This window comes from Rhinolophus sinicus, chromosome 2, assembly GCF_057876585.1.
Source record: "Rhinolophus sinicus isolate RSI-liver-muscle chromosome 2, RSI-T2T, whole genome shotgun sequence".
In the NCBI taxonomy this organism is placed as follows: domain Eukaryota; kingdom Metazoa; phylum Chordata; class Mammalia; order Chiroptera; family Rhinolophidae; genus Rhinolophus; species Rhinolophus sinicus.
In genome coordinates this window covers 20978222-21001420 of record NC_142502.1, presented here as the reverse complement: position 1 = coordinate 21001420, position 23199 = coordinate 20978222, and the positions used below count along the sequence as shown (strand labels likewise).

General features: G+C 35.6%; 1 protein-coding gene across 1 annotated transcript; it reads right to left on the bottom strand.

Annotated features, from left to right (window-relative positions):
- Window positions 1-5550: 5550 nt before the first annotated feature.
- NMBR (neuromedin B receptor) lies at window positions 5551-21357 on the bottom strand. The gene is made up of 3 exons (XM_019756629.3): window positions 20346-21357; window positions 11745-12093; window positions 5551-11426 (listed from the first exon to the last, which is right to left on the bottom strand). Exons 1-3 carry the CDS (start codon window positions 20765-20767, stop codon window positions 11025-11027), a joined length of 1173 nt encoding a protein of 390 aa, XP_019612188.2. The 5' UTR covers window positions 20768-21357; the 3' UTR covers window positions 5551-11024.
- Window positions 21358-23199: the final 1842 nt, after the last annotated feature.

The following is a 23199-nucleotide window of genomic DNA, read 5'->3' as shown; positions in this document are numbered from 1 at the left end:
ACTTATAGGTACAAAGCCAAATTCTGGACCCAGGGGTGCTGCATAGGAATTGTGGACAACACTTGGGGGCATATTAAGTTGCAACTACAACCGTAAGTTTCCATGAGACTAACAAAACACAGGCAAGGATCTATCTGTGACACTGGATCACGGTCTGGCTGAGCCCATGGGTGACCAAGGCAGTAAAGGCATGGGTCCCAAGAGATGTGGGAGGAGAGATTTGGAAGGGAGGAGGGTAGTCCTGGAAGAACAGGCAGAGTCACAATGGGGATGGATACAATGGGGGTTAACCAGCAGACAGCAGGCCAGTTGCAATAACCCAGTTGTGGCTCAAGACTGGGGTTCTCATCTCCCCAGAAGAGCAGTAGGTAAAGTAAGGCAGTGACTTAGTATTAAGGAGCAGGGATATTAGATTACCTAAACAAGGGCTGTGGTATGATTCAGTCCAAGTTATACATGAGGGGCACTCAATGGGAGTAGATTTCATAGAATGTAAAAAACAAACAAACAAACAAAAACCTGATTATCCAGACTGCTGGCCAAAGTCAGAGGCAAACGACGAATCAGGTACAAAAATGCTGAGCTGTACAATGGTGGGGTCAATCCTGTCCTTGGATCATGATAAACTATAAAATCTAAGACATTTAGGGGAGGTTTAGCCCATGTGAGGTTAAAGGAGGGTTTTAGAGACTGGGAATCAATCAGAGTGTAAAAGTTATACAACTTATTTGCACTAATTCCTCTTGATTATCTTGTAGAGCATATATTCCTTATGAAGTATCACTGTCCATGGGTAACAGGTGACAATTGTTAGGATTGCCGTGATTGATATGATACAATCACACTATTTACTCCCAAGATAGAGAAGAAAGACACTTTCTTAAAATGTAGCTTTTATATGTTTTGCTTATGGTCACTTGTTAATAGATTCCATGTGAAATGAAAATGTAATAAAACATGAGCCCCATCAAAACTTAAATATAAAGAGACAGCTTGAGTGCTCCAATGTTGAATGTGTTAATTGGAGTAGTCAGAAACTATCATTGCACCTTGTAGATCATATAGTAAATAAATGCAATAAAAGCAATTGCAAAATTATCTGAGCTAATAACATCTTGAGGAGGAGGAAAATTTTGTTTTCTAAAACAGGAAAATTTTGTTTTCTAAAGCTAGCACTGTATTTCTGTATTGAGGTTCCCTATACTCAATTGAAAAGCATGACAAGTACACTGATCTATTTCTTGCAGTGAAATGAATCATTTCAGCTTCCTACCCCTATATTTATTGCACTTATAACAACAGAAATTAAGTTAATTTTTTCACAGCAGTAGACGATGTCAAAAGCCAACTTGAACATATTCCTATTAAAAAAAAGAAGAAGAAAATATGTCTCCAAAAGAACTTTTAAGGGCCTATGGATTTTCGTAATGCTATAAGGGGAAATATTTAAGTGTTTTTTTCTTTCCTAACACTTTTTTTTTCTAGTGCTATACTCTGTTATTTTCACCAGATTTTTGAGATTGTTTCTTTAAAAAATTGGTCATTCCACTTGGTTTCTATAGTAACAAAAACTAATTTCTGGGTTTCTTCATGAGCTATGATCGTGTTGAAACCAAAGAGGACTCATGGGTCTTACAAACTTCGTAAAGCTCTGAACAAATAGAACTGCCATCTTCTGTCATTTGTCTGAAATGACAGTTAATTGTATCAGTTCAGCATCCTAACCATAAGCCCCGTCCGCCCATACATCCTCCTGTTATTTCTAACACAGTATAATGATGGGACACACGATCAGACAGTTCTTGAGCGACCACGTCAAGTTGCAGATAAGCCTTTTGTCCTAAAGTGAACATGAAGTGAGGATATCTTAATGCAAACATTTGTTCCAGAAACTTAAAAGATGAATATACTGGGAACTAAAAGAACCAGAATCTTCCCACTTTTTTCAAGAGATTATTTAATTGTTTCAGATTGAAAAAATCTTCAAGCATAAGCCATGCAGTTCAAAGGGAATTTCTACCAGTGATTACTATGACAGATTTTTTTCTCTCCAAGGAAAGAGTGGAAGGAGGATGAATGAGAGGGCACTTCCTCCCGCCCTTTATAGCTGACAGCAGTGAGTTATGAGGTGTTACAGAGTAAAACAGAGTTACCGTAAGAGCTGTCCAAATAACTTATGGCAATGAATCACAACACCATCTTTGGAAGATAATTCATGTCACCAGTGAACACTCAGTAATATGGATTTTCTCCAAAACACCATATTTAACAGGCAACACCACGGAGAGGTGAATTTAATGGCAAAGTGAATTATTTAATAGAATTGAACTATACTCCAACATGGAACAAGAGCTGATTAAAATGTATGCATAGTTGATAAAATCATTTAAACTAAATACTGGTTGTTGGTATCAAATAATAATCAGTCCAAAATGTTGAGATGCCAGCCAAATCAAAGATTAAAGAGAGTAAAGAGTAATCTGATTAGGATTTATATGTATTTCAACACAGACTTTTTGTTATTACAGATATAACAGTAAATAAATTTTAAATGCATATTCTGCCAGAATAGTTTATTGTTGCAATAGCTGTTCTTTACAATATTAGGCACAACAAGTAACTACTTGAATAAATGATTTATTTATTCTAATATTGATATTACCATTACTAAAAGAAAATATTCCTCCATCATTAAGTCCAGTGCAGTTGTGGAATTTCATATTTACAATGTAAAAATTGTTCCATGAAACCTTTCATTTATGAATTGAAAAATTATATGTAAGCTGTCCCAAATGTGAGCTAGAGTCTGCTCATCAATAATAGATTAATTGAGATAACTATGGAATATTATAATATGCAATGGAAGTAATAAAATGGTATTGATTCCATTTGAACAATATCACTACTACTTGCCTCAAGTAAAACTGGCTCAAACAGACTGAAATGGAACTTTAAAGAATTTCCCACTAAAGATCACGCCACTATGAAAAGAGTTGAAATATTATAGTTAGTCATTGGTTTTGTCTCCATGATCAGTGTGACATTCTGTTCCAGTATGAATTTCCAACTCTGATCCACTTCTAATTGTATCTGGTTAGTTTACCCAGCATGGCTACAGACATTTCTCTGCACTGTGTAGACTTTAAAATGGAATCTCAGAGGGCCCTTGCTCTCTTTCCAGATCAAGAAATTTTCCACTTCACAGGTTCCCTCAATAATAGAGATAGTTGGGGAGATCCAAGATCGTAAAGTAGATAAATACTGGGCTTGCATCCTTCTGTGAACACATTAAAATTACAACTAAATTATAGAACAATCAAACTAGAGAACCATCTGAAGTCTAGCTGAACAGAAGTCCTGTAACTGAAAATATAAAGTAGAAGCCACATTGAAAATGATAGGAAGGGATGGGACGCAAAACAGGTCCCAAATCTCTGTGACAGTTGAGAATCAGGAGAGATATCTCAGCCACAAAGGTTCCCCCCAGAGGAGTGAGGGACCCCAGCCCCACATCAAGCTCCTGAGCCCAGAATACTAGTCCTGGGAAGAGGAGCCCCACAATATCTGGCTGTGAAAATCAGGAGGGATTCTGACCCTCCAGGTGGGATGAAAAGCTCTGGGAAACCCAGGCGTCCATCCTCTTAAACGGCACACACACAGACTGACTCACTGAAAGGCACTCACCCTGGGCTCTGGTGAAGAGATGGTGACTCGAGATGTCGAAGGCACATGAGGGGCAGACTGAGGTGTGTGGCTACAAAGCAAGAGCTGGAGGACAGTTGCCATTGTCTCTGTGAGAGGTTTATTTTGCCCCATGCAACCGGCAGGCAGACGCCATCTTTCCTGTGTTGAGCCCTCCCCCACAGGCCAAATCTGAATCTGATTGGTCTGGTGAGCTCCGCTGGGACCCTGCCCCATTTAACACCAGAAGCACTTTCTCCAGGAGCAGCCAGCCCCACTCACACTGCATTCTTTCTTGGAAGCTATCAGAGTTCGGCTAGCCCCAGACATGGACAGCAACTGGCTTCATTGTGCTTTGAGACTTTATTGAGTCCCCCCAGGCTCAGCACTGACACCAAACCAGAATTTACATTAACCTAGTGACCACAACTCTTCCCACTCTCGTGACCCCCCTGAGACCCTGTCTCATCCAACTTGTGTATGGTGGTAGGCTCTATCAGTGGCTGAACTTTAAGGGATCCCATAGGTGGCAGCATTCCTCAGGGTGTCCTGGCTTTTGTGCAGCTACCCCAGGCTGTACAGGCGGTGGACGTCCTCAGTTCACAGCATGGCCTCTCCCATGCACCTGCAGTTTTAGCACAGGCAGCAAACAACTGTGGATTTCTTTGTAGCTCCTACCAAGTAGCCCTTGGATAGTCACAAGCATTGGGTGACCTGGGCCTGCACTGGAGATCCCCTCAGGAAGTTTCAGAACCAACATAGTTGAAGGTTGTATTCAGACCACAGCAGAGTACTGCCCATTTAGCCCCACAAGCTACAAAGGGCAGTCTCAACAGGCACCAGAGCCCACTGGGGAAAATCCCACTCACGTATAAAACAAATAAGGCATGGGGATGTAAGGTACAGCTTAGGGAATATAGTCAAAACCATTGTGATAATGTGGTACAGTGTCAGATGGTTGCTGGACTTACCATGGTGATCACTTCATTAGGTATGTAAATGTTGAGTAACTATAAATGTTGAGTAACACCTGAAACTAATATAATATTGTATGTTAGCTCTATATTTGATAAAGGACTTAAAAAATAAAAAAAAAATAGAGTTAGTTGTACCAGTCAGAAGTCTTATAAACAGGCAATTATTAAAGTAAAGAATATGTACCTACCACAACTCTATATACCCTATTGAATACCCTGTGGGCTCAATTTATCTTTAAATTATCTTTGGCACTCACCATCTTCTTTCTATTCTCACTTCCAACACCTTAGTTCAGGTCATCACAGTTTGTTTTATGTGCACTACTCTGAGCAATAATCTCCACTTGTTTCCTAACAGTCTCTACCCACTGCAAACCATTCATTCTACTTTCATATTAGTCACCTGAAGGCACAATTTTGATTAAGACATCCCTTTGCTCAAAATCAGCTATTGCCCTTAACTTGCAACACAGAATCCTGTTGTGGCATGTCTTTCAAACCGTTCACAGCCTGACACCAATTTACCTTCTTAACTCTTGCTTCTACAGTTCCATCTGTGAAGTTTATTCTCACAAGTACTTAGCAGGATTTTAGTTTTAACTATAAAATTATATAATTACCTTAATCTAAAATTATACTTACAGTGATGTTTAGATTTTAAATGATTTAAGGAAATGCTAGGAAAGGAAAGAGTATAATTATGAGATAATTTAAGTAGAAATTTCTCTGCTTCACACCAAAATAGTGTTCTAAGAAAACTGTAGAACTTGACTCTAGAGCTTTGTGATTTTTGTTACATATGTAACTTTTCTACTCTGATTTTATTAATTAAAAAGAAGCCAATGTGGTGTTCTAAAACTGTGGTCAATATAAAATAAAGGACTAAAAAGCATTAAAAGTGTTCAAACATTTATCTTTATTTTCTATTTTTTTTTAAATTTCATTCACTAATAATAAATACTCCTAGAGAAATGTATCCTCCTGCCCTTTACAGTGAGATATGCCAGATCATTTTATTCAAACAATGATATACTTCACTAATATGTTCCTTGGCAAAATGCCTAAAGAGGAGAAACAAGTTCTAATTTTTAAATACTCAGCTTATTGTAGCTTAGGCTGAAATGCAAAATTAATGCAGGCATCAAGCACACCTGAAATTCAACATGCACTTTTATATGGTCCACGTGGATTCCAAGAGATTGATTTGATTAAACACATAAGCAGAAATAACAGTACTCTTGTTAATTTGCTATTTGGATAAATTTGTGTTTTTAAAATAACTTAGGAGTGTACACTAAACTCAATTGCCCATTGAGTTTTATTATTTGCAAGATACCATATAGTCATTTGATCAAAATCTTCCTGCTTTTCCATGAAAAAACTTTATTCATTGGAAACCAGAAACTTAGGATTAGCAAGTCCAACGGAAACAACAGGGTCATATTAAAATAATTTGTGGATTTTTCTTTTCTCCTACTTCTGTGCTCTCATAGGACAATCTTTACATACTCTTTCTTTTAGACATGCACATAAATAAACATACAAAATGGTAAAAGATGGATCATACTACTGAGGGCTTACACTTTTTGGTTTGAAGAATGCAGCAGAATACCACATATTAAAAGTAAATGGACACATTTCTAACATTCAGCAGAAAATTATAAGTTTTAATTAATATACTCATGCTTCCCAAATAAATTTTTGCAACATATGCAACAATTTCAACATTCAAGTATTTGATTTTCAGATTTAATTAACTACAATGCTAAAATACCTCAAATGATTACAGGTTTCCATTTCAAATAGTTCTGTTAAGTACCATAAAATATCTTAAAAATAAATTTTAGGTCCCTGAGTGGATTAAATTTATATTATTCTTCTGCTATGAGGAATAATTATTATCTGTTTATTGCCCAAGAGGAGAGTTAGTTCCTAGAAATAACATGTTAGTTAAATTTTGTTCTATGCTATTTCAAACAAAAATTACCCACCATACATTAAGACTTGGGTCTGTATGTAAGAAAATTTCTTGTTTGAGATTTTGGTAAGACACAACACGTGGAAAAAATAGAGCTCTTGGAATAACTTTGTAAAGTAACTTAGAAAATAAAATGGTGTAAAATGCTGTAACCACAATACACAAGTAACGTTTCCTCCAATAATCATTAAAGATGCAGTTATACCAGACTTTCTTTAGCCCTCTTTTTTTCATTCTTTCATAACTTGGAAAAATGGCTTCCTCACCAAAACTGACCATATTTACTCACACATTGCCCCCTTGTTATGAAAAAATCTAAAGAAAATATGCACACATGTTAATTTATTTGAAGTTGAAATACATATGCTTGCTCTATTTTAAGAGAAGCATGATGGTTGAAACATTTCATTTCTCAGAAACTTAATGGAAATATTTCCTAAATGTACAGTGAAGCCAGTAATAAAATATTAGTAAATGGAAAAATTATACTTGTTCAAAATCCATTAACTATTTTACAGCTCTATAGAATCGTATAAAAATTTAAGTCATCTTCTAACAAGCAAATAGTCAAATAAAATATGTGTTTTGGTATCAAAAATGTTCCATTAACTTTTATTATTCTCTTTAACCTTTTTTTATATAATATGCACAAAATGGAGGAACAAACTCAGGGGCAGAAATTATGGTTATAAAGGTATTCACCTGGGTGACTCAGAATTTAAGCTAGTATTCTTACCCTAAGAATGATAAAAGTAAACTCAGAGAAACATTCTTTTTTGTCCTCCATCATCAGATAACTTCTACCTTTCAGGGAGGAAAATGTTGACATGTTTATTTCCATCTTCCAATGAATTATATGAATTCCAGATTCCTGGAAATATTGACTATAGATAGAATATACGAATTTAAATTCAGATAGACAAGAGTTCAACAATAAGTTCTTCCATCCTTACACTGTCTGCTTATTACCTCCAGTTTCCTCATTCATAGAATGTGAATCAGAATAATGCTGGTCTTGTAAACTGACATGAAGCATTCCTGTAAAGGATATAATACAGCATCTGACAAATCTTATAGTGCGTGTTTAATAAACTCCATTACTATTTTACTACATGTAGAAAGATAACTTTAAAACACAATGATAAAATCTACTTTTACTGGAAGCTTACTAACATGCCAGGCACCACATGAGTATTTTACATGCATTATCTAATTTAACCCTTATGATGTTTTTAACCCATTTTACAGACAAGATAACTAAAGGGGAGCATTCTCTTCTCCAAGCATTCCAACGACACTAACATTTTGTAGTTCTTTTGAACTGCTGGTTTAAAGAGAAGACTGACATGAAAGGACATGTCTTATACTTACCCTAAAAATAATAATTTGGTGATATTTCCCTCCACTTAGGCAGATGTTACCATATTAGAATAGTTTTCTCCTAACATTTCTTGAATTAAGATATCATTAGATGAAATTATATAAATCAGGAAATTGATACCTTTTTAAAGGTCTGTTTCACTCTATGTTTATTTTACCAGATTTGGAGTTTGGCATTTTGTTCTACTCTGCCTAATATGAATAATCGGTTTGATTTGCTTTTGTGTAGGTTGACGTTATAGATAAATTTGGGGTTTATTTCTTTTAACTTTATTCTTTAATGATAAGAACAATAAAATCTTCAAATGAAATGCCCAGAAATAAATATAATTATTTCAAAAATAAATACATAAAACATGTATAAGTAAACATAAAATTCAATCAATGCCAAAGTTTCAGCTCTAATTGTGATATGAACCCATTCTCATACGCGAGTGAGTGTATGTTTATATGTGTATGGTATGAAGTTTTGTTTGACTTGGAAGTATGCGATAAAGGCAAATATTAAATATTTGCCTTCATCGTACTAAATATAGAATATGTGCTAATATATTACCTCTCAGGACGCTATTTCTAATAAAGGGAATAGTTGAGAAAATGGTGCAATTCACAGGACTTTTGAAAAGGAGAAATCATAACAGTGAGTGAATTGGGATTATATCCCAGCAGTGAAGTGCAACAGCCAGATTCAAAAATGTTTACACAATCCTCAACCTGCTTAATTTATGAACAGAGCTATAAGTATTGACTGAGTCTCCCAAACCAGGGCTCAGCCTCAAGAGAAAATCTGACTTTCAATATTAATATTGACCACAAAGAAAAATTTTAAATGCAGCCAAAAGTTTGACAATATCGGTAATATTATATAATCATATATGTGGCTATTGTTAAATTATTTTTTAAAAGAAAAACTGAAAGTTTTGGTGTCATTTTTAATGCATTAGTGCCATTTGAAAAAAAGATTTTTAACAAGACATTTGTAAACAAAATGTTTCTAAAATATTTAATCAATAAATGTTTTTTATTCCTGAAAAATACATCCAATAACAGGTTATATAACAGTATTTTTCTCTTAAACTTTACATTATCAAGACATTATACTTAACATGTACATGTATATGCCCCTCAGCTTCATATATATACATATATTTAAAAATTTATATGGATATAAAGCAATATGTCTGTATATATATGAAATTAAAAGGAGCTTTCGAAATGTATATATCTTGCAATCCTCTCATGTGTACTTCTACCATCATCTTACAACCAGCAAGGATAAATTTTGCATTGACCAAGGATTACCCTTGGTTCCTTAGATTTTAATGAATGAGTCTTAAAAGATTTATAAAATACCCAGTGTCAGTATAAAATCTGTGCGAAATATTTTGCACCTTTCTAATGAATGGAACTAAACTTTCCCAAAGGTTGAAAACAACTATCCAAGACAAAAGGAAAAAAAAAAAAAAGAAAAGCCACAACTGAGTGGTGGTAGAATAGTGAGGGCAACACCGTGGTGTGGTATCTATCCAGCTTTAAATCCCACCCTTCCCATGGTTGTGTAATCCTCTTTAGGTTTCTTCATATCTCTGAGACTCAGTTTCCCAATTTGTAAAATAAAGATAATAACGAGACATGTTTCAGAGGTAGAATTACCATGAAGTGAACAAAGCTTAAGTTCAGGGCCCTGGCAATGTGTTCACATAATCAGGTATTTTTGTAAAATTTGCAGCATTGTGTATTTTTTTAATAGAGACAACCCCCATTGTAACTTCATACATATTCTACTTTTCTTTTTCACTTCATGGTTTATATATTGAGGATTAAGTTAGATAGTACGTGTAATGCTTTAGGTTTATACCTAGAACATGGAAAATATTTGATTAATGTTCATTATCATTATTATTATCAACTATCATAGGCAATTTTCTTGTGTTTATTCTTCCCACTGCTACATACAATTGATAGTTTCATATCTTCAGTAGTATAGGTTAGGGATATTTAAGAAAGAGCTCAGTATACTAACAGAGTTTTCTTTCCACTCAGCAAATATGGAAAGAGAAAATAGTATGAAATATATTAATCCAAATGTTAGATTTATAGATACATACGTAAGAAGGGGTAGCTTTTAGAATTTAATCAATACCATCTTTATATATTGGTGAAAAAACCCAAGACATTTATTCAGAGAGAATTGTGATAGCACGCAGAGTAAACTTACCTTGTCAGCTGGCTGTTGCAAGAAATGATGATTTCATGGTTGAACTCACCAGAATTACACAAATCTTATCAGAGCTATAACAGAATCATCCAAATATTCAGGGATTTAGGAAAGTACAGAAAGGTGACCATGCCAATTTCTGAGTCACAGTTTCATCATTTGGAACACATGATATCTATTTTATATTCATCATGGAAATCATATTCAGTTGATATATTTTACCATTTATAGTAGTAATGCCCTCAGACCTTCTAATCACATACCTAGAAGTTACAGGTATATTTGTACAAATTATGATTAATCACACAAAGAATTACAATAAGTGTTATTGACTTGTTATTAAGTTTCACGTTTTGAATTTTTAATTATTTTATTCAAACAAAGGAGATATATACATGCCCTAGGAAGGAGTAAAATTCACTCGGAAAATATGACTTGTATTTCAATTAGGAGTTTCAGTATTACCCTCATTGAATCATTGAGTCAATACAGGAACTTATTTCCTGCTTCAAGATAAAACAAATTTAAGATAAATACGCTAAAGTTGACTCTAGCAACAGCTTAAATCCTGAAGCATTATTGATCTATACACATAGAATTGCTTTTTGAATCACTTTTAATGTAATACATATTTTTAAATGTAACTTGCCTTGCCTTTTCTAAGTCAATCATGAAATTATCTAATGAATTAGCTGAGAACTAGCAAGAAAGAGAGAATTGCTTCCTTTTGCTCTACTCAATAGAAACAGAAAAGTAAGTTCTTTCCAGGTAGTGAGTTGAATGGTGAAACTCACAGTGCCATTTCCTGCTTCATGCTATGCCCATTTAGTAAAACAGAATTGGTCACTGCCTTCTTAGCGTTGTTTTTCAGAGATGTCATACGCACTGCAGAAGAGCTGACTAAGTAGCTGGTTGATCTCTCCGCATAGGACTTCCTCCCACAAAAGAGTTGGCTATTGAAATGCCTCCTGAAGCTTTCGCTGAGTAGGTAAAGAGCAAATGGATTGACACAAGAATTGCAAAAGCTCAGAACCCGAGCAACTAAAGTGACAATCATATGGCCTAGAGATGGGTCAATCTGGTTGTAGTTGAAAGACCTATACATGTAGAGGATGTGATTTGGAAACCAACAGAAGACAAAGCAGCCCACAAAAACCAGCACAATTTTTGCCAGGCGTTTCCGTGTTTCCATCTGCAAATACAAAGAAATATTCTCATTGGTTAAAATGCATGTTAAAAAAAAAAAAAAAAAAGCCTTCCAAGACGTTCTAATGGTCCCAGGCCCAAATGGCAGAGAAGCTGGACCTCAGTGAGCCATAACAGAGCTAGGATATGGCCACACATTAGAGACCCCCCAGTGCTCCTTCTAGTTCAGGCCAGTACATGGCCCTCTGACTTTTACAATCCTTCCTAGTAGTGACAGCCCATGAAATAGAACACAAAATAGCAGTTACTGCAGCTGACCCCGCATCCCCAACACGCGCACGCACACACGCATGCACAGGCTTACCTGCTTTTTGGTATGTTCATTGTATTCTCCAGGAAGATTATGTACACTTTTAATTAATGTCTTTGCAATATGATAATAATAAACACTAATAATAGCAAGGGGTATGAGGAAATAGACCAAGAAGACGAGCACTGAATGAATCTTTGGATGTAATTCATCAGTCTGAGGGTAGGGTACGCACGCTGTGAAGCTGCCATTATCCAAGTTATCAATGCGCACCACCTCTGAAAACACTGCTTCAGGAACAGCCAGCAGCACAGAAACTACCCAGATGCCGAGGGCCTTCACACAGGTCCACAGCACCGCCCCTGACATCTGGATGTCCATGGGATTTACAATGGCTCTGTACCTGGGAAGACAATACATCACAAATTACTCTTAAGAACGAAGAAAAGAAAGGGGAGGGGAGAGGAGGGGACAGGAGGAGAGAAGGGGGGAGGAGAGTGGAGGGGAGGGGAGGGGAGGGGAGGGGAAGGAAAGGGAGGGGGAGGGGAGGGGAGAGGAAAGACAGGAAAGAGAAATCTTTCTAAGAGAGAGGTGCCAGCACTCCATTATTCCCTAGCTGTTCTGTAGTGTATGGAATATCTAAGATCCCTGATGCCTCCGTCTGAAAGTCATTCCACTGCTTATTAGCACAGAAGACAGGAAGACAGAGGAAAATATCTGAAGTTGTCATTTCCCAAATTGTAGTAATTTGTTTAGTACTTACACAGTTTTGTGGTGCTTTTTTTTCCCAAAATCCACACATACTACAAGTATCCTCATTTATTAAATGTTATTCTTTAAATACTTGTATTTTTAAAAAATCTCTCACTACTGTAATTGCTATAATATGCATTAACCACAAAATATAAAACGTCCACAAAATAATATCATCAAATTCTACCTTGATACTCTTCTTGAGTTTCTGAGCCTGAGTTCCACACTTTTTTTCTAAGGACATGAGTAAATCTGACAGACTAATCCAAACTGGGTGTTTCTCCATAATTCAATCATAAGAACTGAAAGCAATGGAATAATATTCTATCTTTATACTTCAAATTTATTTAATGTCAGGACCTCATGACATCCTCTCTTCTCCCACCTGACACCATCATAGAGGTAAAGAAACCACACTTCAGAACCCAATGGCCTAAACTATCCAAACCTACAATTAACTCAATCAATAATAATGCAAACAAAGCAAAAAATTGTATGTAAACCTCAAATTATTTATATTTGCCTTTGAAAATATTTCAGGTTAAGGTATACCTAGGAGGTTAACAATATACAGTAAAACGTGACTTTAGTCAAACAAATCTGAGGTGTTTTCTCTGATATCTGTTGAAAATTCACTGAAGGTCTTTTTCTTCCTCTGTAAATTGGGGATAAAAACACTTCCCTCAAACTTTCGTGATTAGAAAAAAAATGTATAGAGCACCTGCTACAGTGAGGTGCCTGGCAATGAGCAGATACACACTATACCATAACCCTGTATTTACACTTGATTTAGCCTAATGTTCTAAAATTTCAAAATATCTCAAGCTACATAACAAGCGGTTAAGGTCTCTTTCTGAGGTTCTGTAAAGATGCTACCCATTCCCCACAGGACATAAGAGCTCCCAGCCTCAAACCAGCTCTCTGGATCCTGTCTCTGTCCTGACTTTCATCAAAGTGTCATCCCCAGACCTTCAGTAAGAGAAAAGCCATTTGCATTTTGATCTGAAGGACCTTCCCACGTGAAACAGGAAATGTATAGAAATTAAAGTGGAGGAATAGCAAGGGGCTTCAACACCAAATTAAATAGCGTGCCATCATGCATTTTACCCAGATTTTACACATGGCAGAACTCACTCAGCTTGTGTTCCCTTCTCCTATTGTTTCATTTCACATTCTTAAGAAATTTAAGGGAGAGTTACAATCAGTAACTAGAAGGAGCTATTTTTGCTGCTTTATTTTTTAATCAGATTAATACATTCACAGAGGTTTGTTTGTTTGTTTTATGAATCAGAGAGCATTAAAAGTCCTATAAAGAAAATATAGACGTCCCTTGTTATATCTCAAGTCCCACTCCTGAGTTAAAACAAATTTCACATCATTTCCTCCATATATCTAAAAAGTGCTTCTGTCACTAACTCTTGAATCAAATATTATAACCCTTAGTTCTTGACATCCTGTTATGGTAGTTGAAGATTTTCTCTCTACTACATCTATTTCCCTCATTCCCAATTTCCTGATTTAGTAAGATATATTATGTGTTTATAATATAGTCAATACATAACTATTATGACTAAAAAATAGCACTCACTGCAGAATTAAGTAGTATATTATGAGGACGTTCTCTTACTTACACATGGCTCTGATTTTCCTAGAGTTACTATGTGGTAATTTTTTTTCATTTACATAATTTTCCATTTACTTGAATTTAATCCTTTTCTAAAGGATTAAACCACCTCTCTGAATAATTGAAGCCCCAGTGCTTGAATCTCAGTTCTTCTTTCTTAATTTCTGACTTTATCAAACTGATTTCTACCTTCTTTTTGGTTTTATTTTCTAAGATAATTTATTAACTTTAGTTTACATCCTTTCTTCTGAATTATCATTATTTTTAAATTCTAGAAGATCTTTCTAGTTTTCAAGTTAGCATATATCTATGGATCTAATAGAGAAAATGCTTAGTTTTTTTCTCCTTCTAGAATAGTGCCCAGTTTTGTTTGTTTGTTTGGTCTGTTTATGCTGGGACCATATTCCCCTTAAATATCCACAAATAAGAAAAGAAAGAAGAAGATCTACATTGGAAGTTGAAAAAATATTCTTATTGAAAAGCTGATTATGAAAGAAATTAAAATTAATAACAAATAGATGAATCAAGGGAGGTGTTAGGAAGAAGTGAAGGTTTAGCATTTATTCTTGCTCCCCATGAAGACCTTTGAAAAACAGGAAATAGAAGATATTGCCAAGAACCTCAATTAATTAGCAGTGTTCACGAAGGATGGGCTGTGGACCTAATAATATTTAATATTTTGCATCAATAATTAAAACAATAAGTTAAGCGATAGCTCATTAAGTTTGAAGCTAGCAAAATCAGGCTGGATCATCACTTTGGAACATGAAAATGAAAATAACCTTGGTCATGTGGAAACAAATGAGACTAAAAGAACAAAAACAGAAAATACAGGATAAAAAATAAATGGAAGTTTGATGAAGACATGTGTTCTATATAGAAAAACCAATGAACATTCAAAATACCAGGTTGTCAGTACATTTAGGGTGTGTCTGAGGTTCTCCAACGAGCTGAAGAAAATCTATGAACAATAATAAATAATCTAATAAACAATAACAAAATATTGTCCAAAACCTATATAAGACCTAGGAAATTGTCAACCCTCCTGGGAGATCTGCAATTGCAAGGACCAAGGTAAATCGTTATTTTGGGGGTTGAAACACACAAATAGGAACTGTACTACTGGTGACAACTACCAATAAGTAAGTGTTGAAATTTACTGTCTGATCTTATGGCTCAGCCAGAATGGATGGCTCCCTATTTATTGTATCACTAGGGGCAAAAGTCTGACCAGTACATCTTAGAAGATCTTTATTTCCACCTAGAAGTGGACAAAGAGAAGCAGCATAAATAATTAAGTAAGAGACTTGTCTGAGATGTCGTAACATGGTATAGCGCAATAGGCAGCGTGCTGGAACACCGAACCAAGCATCTAGTTGCCTCCCTAATTACCAAGAGTACCTTCTCTTTGAGTCACTCTTTGCTCAATACTCAGAGAGGGAGGTAGTAGTATACCATTTTAGGACCCTCAACTGTACAGTTGAAAATAGCACTCTTATTTTAAAAATGAGGAAAATAGTGCCTTATGGGCATGCTGTTTGTGCTATTTTATCATTTTGTCCAACTTGAACATTTGACCGTAACAGGTGCAGGACTAGTAGCTAGATTCCAGAAGCCCCAGCCTGGTTTATTCTCTTCTAATTTATAGTGTGTCCCAAAGGTTCCAGGTCAAGGTGGATGAATAATCTTCAAAGCCTATAAAGTAACACATAAATTATGGCAATAGTGTGAATATTGTAAGGGTTGTATAGCACCTAATTCAATGTGAGAATTAGAAGGGGAAAGGAAGTAAGCTAGAATTATTTGAGACTAATGAATAAAAGCTATCTGATTTATTGGAGTCAAATATAACAACCTTTATTTATATATGGAAGAGCCATATAAATTCAAATTAAAAAGTAATAAATTAAGTGCAGATTGCAATTCATCTTGTGTCTACAGCTATGTAAAAATAACAACTGAACACTTGTTATGCAAAACAAATTGTCCTTTTGAATTAGCAGGTAGAAAGCTCTCAAACAAATACAAGACTCACATTTCCTGAAAGTATGGGTCACTTTTATTTTCCCTATACCCGGTTTTCCTCCCTTTTTTATTCCCTGTATGTTATATGTATCTTTATCTTTAAGCTGCCTCAAATTCTTTTGGAAGAAGGTGAAAATGAATGCCATCACTTGGAAACATGGGTTATCTGTAGGGTGAGTGTGGATTCTTTTCTTAGGTATCTATAGCCAGCCTGAACTCTTCAGAAGAGCTTAGAAAAGCACGCTGAGTGCCGATCTCAGCACCTACTGAGAGAAGTAGGAGCTTCTCAGCGTACTGCCCAGGGCTGTGGACCAAAGAAGAAAGCATTTCCAGTCAGGTCTAGCTGGTTAATCAGTACCAAGCTTCTGTCAAGAATTTTGGTAAGAAACCACCAAACAGATAACGGCCCTCCCGCTCAGCACTGGACAAAGACTAATGAAAAAGCTTCCTAAAACCTTGGGAGTGTTAGACCTAAGGGCCACAGTTGATCTGTTTCAATATTTTAACAAATAGTTATGCTGAAGAAATTATCTGTTTGCTTTGGTATGATATGAATGATTCAAGGTTCATACCTAAGAGAACTAGCTCAGTTACGGCACAAAATCTGTTTATCCTAAGTAGCAAACAAAAGCTTGAGATTATTAATACATAGGCACTTTAGTCAGATTAGGTGCAATATTATTTTTCCCTTCAATCCAACATTGGCTATTTTGTATCAGAAAAAAAAACAACATAACCTGGTACATTCCATTGATATTAATTTCATTTTTATTGTTTTATAGATTTTTAAATTTTAATTTGTAAATGCATTTTAGTTAACATTTAAATAAAAAAAACAGAGTATGGAAATGATATCTAGTTTTACACTTGTAAGTACATAAAAGGATAACATTTATAGTTTAGCACTAGGAATCTGTGGGAATTTTTGCTATAAAGGAAAAAGGAGAACCCATTCTTAAAAGTTACTTTGCATTTTAATTATGGGTTTTTAGAGGCCAAAAGATTTTCAAGAATGAAAGAAATAGTATTCTAAGTTTGGAACCACAGCTACCATAGTAGATAATGAAGAAGATATCTATAATACAAACCACAATCAAAATGTGATCGATGGAATTCCGCCTACCCAGTATCACAGTACACATGTCCCAACACTGGGGGTGGGAAAGTGTTTGTGTAAAACTGGTAGTAAATAGAAAGAATACAACACAGAATATGCAAATACTTTTTACCAGCTATTTAATGTGAGCAAGCAAAAGAAGTACATTTTTAAAACAGTAACCAAAAAATCCAGCAAGATAAAAGTAAAAAAATAAACTGAGAGCACTACGGTCACCACTGCAGATCATGTACTGTCTCTCCTCCCATTGTGGTTATGAAATGCTTTTGAAGCACAGCCACAGTGGACACAAATGAACGTAATCTTAAGGATGGATCAGCTGAAGCTACTCATAAGAATTTGGAAAGTCAAGGGTTAATAATCACAAGTAACAAAAGTATCACCCATACCACCCATGTGAAACTAGGTGATTTACACATGATGGAAGGTAGATTCATAAATATTGTATTTCTTATTTCAGTTTCTGCTATCCAGTGATGCTGTCATCAATGACATATAACATCAACTTTCCATTTTACATTGCTACATGCTTTCCAAAATCTAATTATCTTCCTGTTTCTTTTTCTGTACTACTGTGATCTCTATTTCTAAACTCTCTACCTTTATTTTCTTAGGGAGACAGTTCAGCCATTTCATGAAGGTAGAATATTTGGTTTGGTTTAGCAAACTATTGAATTTGTTGTTTAAAAACTATCATAAAAACTCTTTTATTTTTCAATTATCCTCTTGTTACGATCATTACTTCATTTTGAACTCAAGGTGTTTCTTTTATTTTGCAATTACATTTATGACATTCTTTCATTCTATTGAATCTAATGAATCAGCTTTTGCCATCTTTTTTTATTATTCTTGGGTGCTTTGTTTTAATTTTTTAGTCTGCCATTAAACAGGAAAAAAAATTAGTAATTTCTTTTTACTAAGTAATAATGTGGCTTAATGGTAAAGACTGCAAGCTTGGAACTGGTTTCAAATGCTGGCTCCTTCACTGTGAGATCATGAAAATGTTGCTTAATTTCAAGCCTTAGTTTTCTTCAGTTTAAAATGGTAATTTAGTACCTACCTCATAGCATTTAAGGATAATAAACTCACGCAAAAAAACTTAGCAGAATGCTAAGTGAAATTAGTCTTACACTTGTTTCCAAATCCACAAGAATAAAAATATTTGGTGAGATAAAGTATGAGGAGATCAAGTACAAATAAACACGTAGATTACTATGTTCTGGAAGAACAACAGAAGTATAGACAAATATAACAAAACATTTTCAAGTCATTTCAGTTAATGTTTGGGATGTATTGTGTTATTTCATCACCAGTTATTTCAGTTCCTTAATTTATATTTCCAAAATACATATTGATAGGCCAGAGTAGTTTCTGCACCACGTAGAAAAGGCAACCCACCTTTCTTTATCATTATTATTAAAGTATCCATGCTTTAATTTACAAAGTACATAATACACATAAGAAACTGGAAAAGTCAGTAAATATGTGAGGAATAGCATTTTCTCTAACCTTTGTCAGAGCCAATTTACCTGTCTCCATGACAATAGAGAAAAGAAGTGTGAAATATACTTAAGTCCTAGGTCTTGCTAATAACATTGCCTTTAAAAATGAAAGCATAATGATAGTAGTTTTAAATGTTATAGTGATAGCAATTCGTTAAATTTTATTTAATAACTAAGTAGAATTTTTAAAAACTTTGTATTTAAAATAGGTCCTCTAAGGAAGGGCAGTTAAATTACAAAGTCACATTTTAATTATGAATTTAAAGAAAACTTGTTTAAAAGATAATAGAAATCGTGTCATAAAGTAAGGAGTGTAATTTATCCAACGGCACCCATTTTTATAAGAATGTGGTTTTAGAAAAAATATTACACAGACAAGAAACAATCAATAGTATTGGGTTTAAAAAGACAGTGGCTGTTCACTGCATATTGTCTTCTTTCAATGAAGATGAACTTTTCAATGCCAAAATGATGTAAGGGTATTATTGTATGTGTCAGGAAATTTAGATGGACTAATTTTTCATTACTAACAATATGTAAAATTAAAGAGGAGAGTGAACACCACCTTAATCATCCAACTTCAATTATTTATACCCCTGAGGGAATTAGAGTACAGCTCCATGCAATGATGCCCAACTGGACATTTTGCTCCCACCTCCATCCAGACATCCCTCCTGCTTAAATGTGTGAAACCGTTTAGAATGTAGAGAGCCTGCAGCAGTGGCACTGGATTCTCTCAGCTCTGCCAGGGGAACTTACATTCCCTGGGCCTCAATAGCCTCACTTGGAAAATGACGCAGTTAAACTAGTTGATTTACAAGGTAGAATACTGGACACTTCCCACCTTTAAAAATATGTGAAAAGTAGGTTTGACATCAAAGATGTATTTTTACAACACTGTTTTAAGATACAAAATTTTGGTACCTACCTATTTGTGGGAGAAAAAATATATATATGTAATATATTTATAAATTTATATATATATATATATATATATTTATATATATATATATATATATATATATATATATATATATATATATATCACTTGACTTGAGTAATTAAAACAAAAAGTATGTGTAAAGTCATCTGTCATTTACCATTCTAGTTGTTTTTGCTTCAAATAGATAGCAGAAATTAGTTAATAAGTATAGGTGATGTTTCCTCTTATTTGGAAAAAAAATCAGAATCAAGCATTTCCCTAATATTAAGGCAGACATTCTTACCTATCAGGTTGTTAAACTACCGAATAAGGAAAGTGAACGTCTCAGATTTAAGGCACACACAGAAAGCTTACACAAGATAGAAGCTCTGTTGCCCATTTATTCTATAGCCTTTTAATGATATAGGTAATAAGATTCCCAAGGTGTGTGGAGGGGAGGAGGAAGACTATTACATGCAATTTTAAAACTAATTTCAAAATAATGCAATTTTAATTATCTAAAAAGTAATAATTTTTGTATGTTTTTCAAGCTTCATATCTCAGTCCATTTTAACTTTTTTTTTTTTTACTAATTCTCAGACACTCCCTCTCCCATCTCCTCTTCCTCCTCCCAGCTATTCCTTTCTCCTCCTCTCCCAGGTGCACTTCCTAGCACTTTCCTAGGCCATCCCACCAGTACCTGTGCCCTTACCTGTCGGCGCTGAGGGCAGTGAGAGTAAACACAGACACCCCCACGGAGGTGAGCTGGATGACAGGGATCAGTTTGCAGCCCACCTTCCCGAACATCCACTCGTCGAAGAAGTAGCGGGAGGCATCCACGGGGACACAGGTGAGCAGCAGCAGCATGTCCCCGGCCGCCAAGTTGGAGATGAAGATGTTGGGGACGCTCCTCATGGCGCTGTTGGTGATGAAGATCTTCACCAGCATGATATTGCCCAGCAAGCCCACCGTGATGATGAGCAGGTAGAGGGACGGGATCACACAGCGGATCACAAACTCGGCGGTGGTCCCGTCGGGGGCGGGCAGGAAATCCCTGTCCGACACCCCGGGAGAGACACCGCTCTGATTCGCGCCGGCGGTCTGGGAGAGGTTGCAAAGAGACTGGGGGGGCATGGTCTCCTCTCCAGGAGAGTCCGCCGGAGTTTCCGTGCGCCCAGGTACCCTGAAAAGTGGAACGCGCACGACTCAGGCTTAATGGATTTCCCTCTCGCCAGGACAAGTGTACTGCCTGCGGGGAATGCGTCACACCGCGCGTCCCAGGGACCACAGGGCCGGTGAGAGGGATGTCCGCACGCTTCAGTGCTTCACTTCTGGAAGGCGCACGTTGGCTCCTTCTGGCTCCGAATTTTAAAAAATAAATACAAATTTAAAAGGCAAAGCAGTTGCTTCTTCGTTCCAATCTTCACGGATTTATTCTCGCTTATAGCTGGCAGAGAACAGCCCTTTTGTGAACAAAGATTTATCCCTCTGGGATTAATAATAGTACCTGCCCGACTGTTCTTTGGGAAGGGAGGAAGTCGTCCTGTCGCTGTCCAGAGAACCGGAGCTGAAACACTGGGAACTAGCATGAGGCAGCTGGCACTTGGCTGCTCCTACAGCTTGGCTCTTGTTTCTGTTATATTGTGTGGGACTGGAGGGGATCTGAGACCTCTCTCTCACACTGAGTCCCTCCATCCCTACCCGCCTCCGAGCGGGAGGAGCCCCAGACAAGAAGTTTGTGAACCTCTGAGGATTTGGAGGCTGAACTGACAAGTCGCTGATGTAACACTAAATTTAGGAAAGAGAATGAGTGACAAAGGCTGAAGTAAATGAGTGCAATTCCCTCCCCAGTATTCTTCCATGATCCACTTTTCTCACCCCAAATATGGAAACTCTTTCCTACAGCTGGTATATTATGTTAAAATTTATGAGTTATTGAAGTACAACATGCAGAACAGACACAATTCTTTAACGTACAGTTCAATCTAACCACCATTCAGAACCTACAATCTAACCATGATCCTTTAAGGTAACCACATTCATTCTGCCTTTTATCATCTAAGAGTAGTTGGCCTGCTCTTGAGCATAATATAAATGGGATTATAAAGCATGTAATCTTGCGTCCAGCTTCTTTCACTCAACAATACATTTGTGAGATCCACCCATGCTGTTATGTATAGAATTTGTCATTGCTCTAAAGTATTCCAGTATAAATCACATGCATGTGTAGGTTGATTGGTATTTGGATTCTTTATAGTTTTAGCTAATTTGAATAGTGTTTGTGTCCTGTCTTCTGATGCACGTTTGAATCCCAGATGTAGATTTGCGAGGTCACAATGATTATGTTCAATGTTAGCTGAAACTGACAATTTTTCAAAGTGAATTCCGACTTTTTATTTTCTTTTGATGACTTGCTGGACAATATCTTTTAAGGCTACATATGTACATGCCTATGACTGAGAAATGCCAGCCCTAAATATATACTCAATATATATCTGATGCAGTATTTCATCTTTTTCTGATACACTATTTTAAATATGATATCCCTCAGAACAAAATAACTTCCTAAATTAACTACCTGAGTCTAATATAATATAAACTGCCCAGAAATGGCACAGTTTTGAAGTTAGCCAAATAACATTCTATTCATTAGGGGCAAAAAACATTTGATTGGTTCTTGGTTGTTAAAGAATAAAACTGGAACGACAAGGAAATTAGTCAAGGACTACCTGCAATGATCTAGCCATAAGCTGATGAAATATGTCAATTTGTAATATCTAAGCAAATTTTTCAGGTATTGTTGACCAAGAACAACACTTAATTATCATAGTTGAGTTAGACAAGGTAAATAATTGCATATTAATCAATTTTATGTTTTCGAACTCAATCTACTTTTCTTGGATACTCTTCTCAATATACTCTTCTTGGACTCCATCACTTACAATAATCTGTTAAGTTAAAGTTGGCTACATAAAATGTTTGTATACATATATTTGAGTATATATGAACATACTACATATATTTATATATCATGTATATATAAAGCTGAGAATATATCCAGGTATTTTATTTTCAAAGTTATTTAAGTTATTTTCTTTTAACTTCCAATCTTATCGTGCAAAGTAAATTACCAAAGCAATTTTCTAAATTATGAAATCTCTCAAACTTTCAAACTGCAATTATCTTCTTTTAATATTTCATATGAAAACATATTGCAGTCTAAATAGCTGCATAGCTATCTATGCTATATCTATGTCTGTATGATGCTAATTGTTTAGCTTAGATGAAAAAAAAATGTTTACTATAAAAACTAGATTTAAAAACATCCAGTTGCCTGGCATTGTAGAAAAAAGGCATCTGAATTACATTGAATTTTTCCCATTTCAAGTGAATCCACATGTATTTACTTAAAGCCTTTGATTAATGGGAGTGGAGAATATAATGAATGTTTTAATAATGATGGCTTTACTAATACCATATTAAAATATGTTATAAAGTCATTATAATTTGCACTGTTTAGATGTATCACTAAATTATGTATAAGTACATGGGTATCATCTCAACTG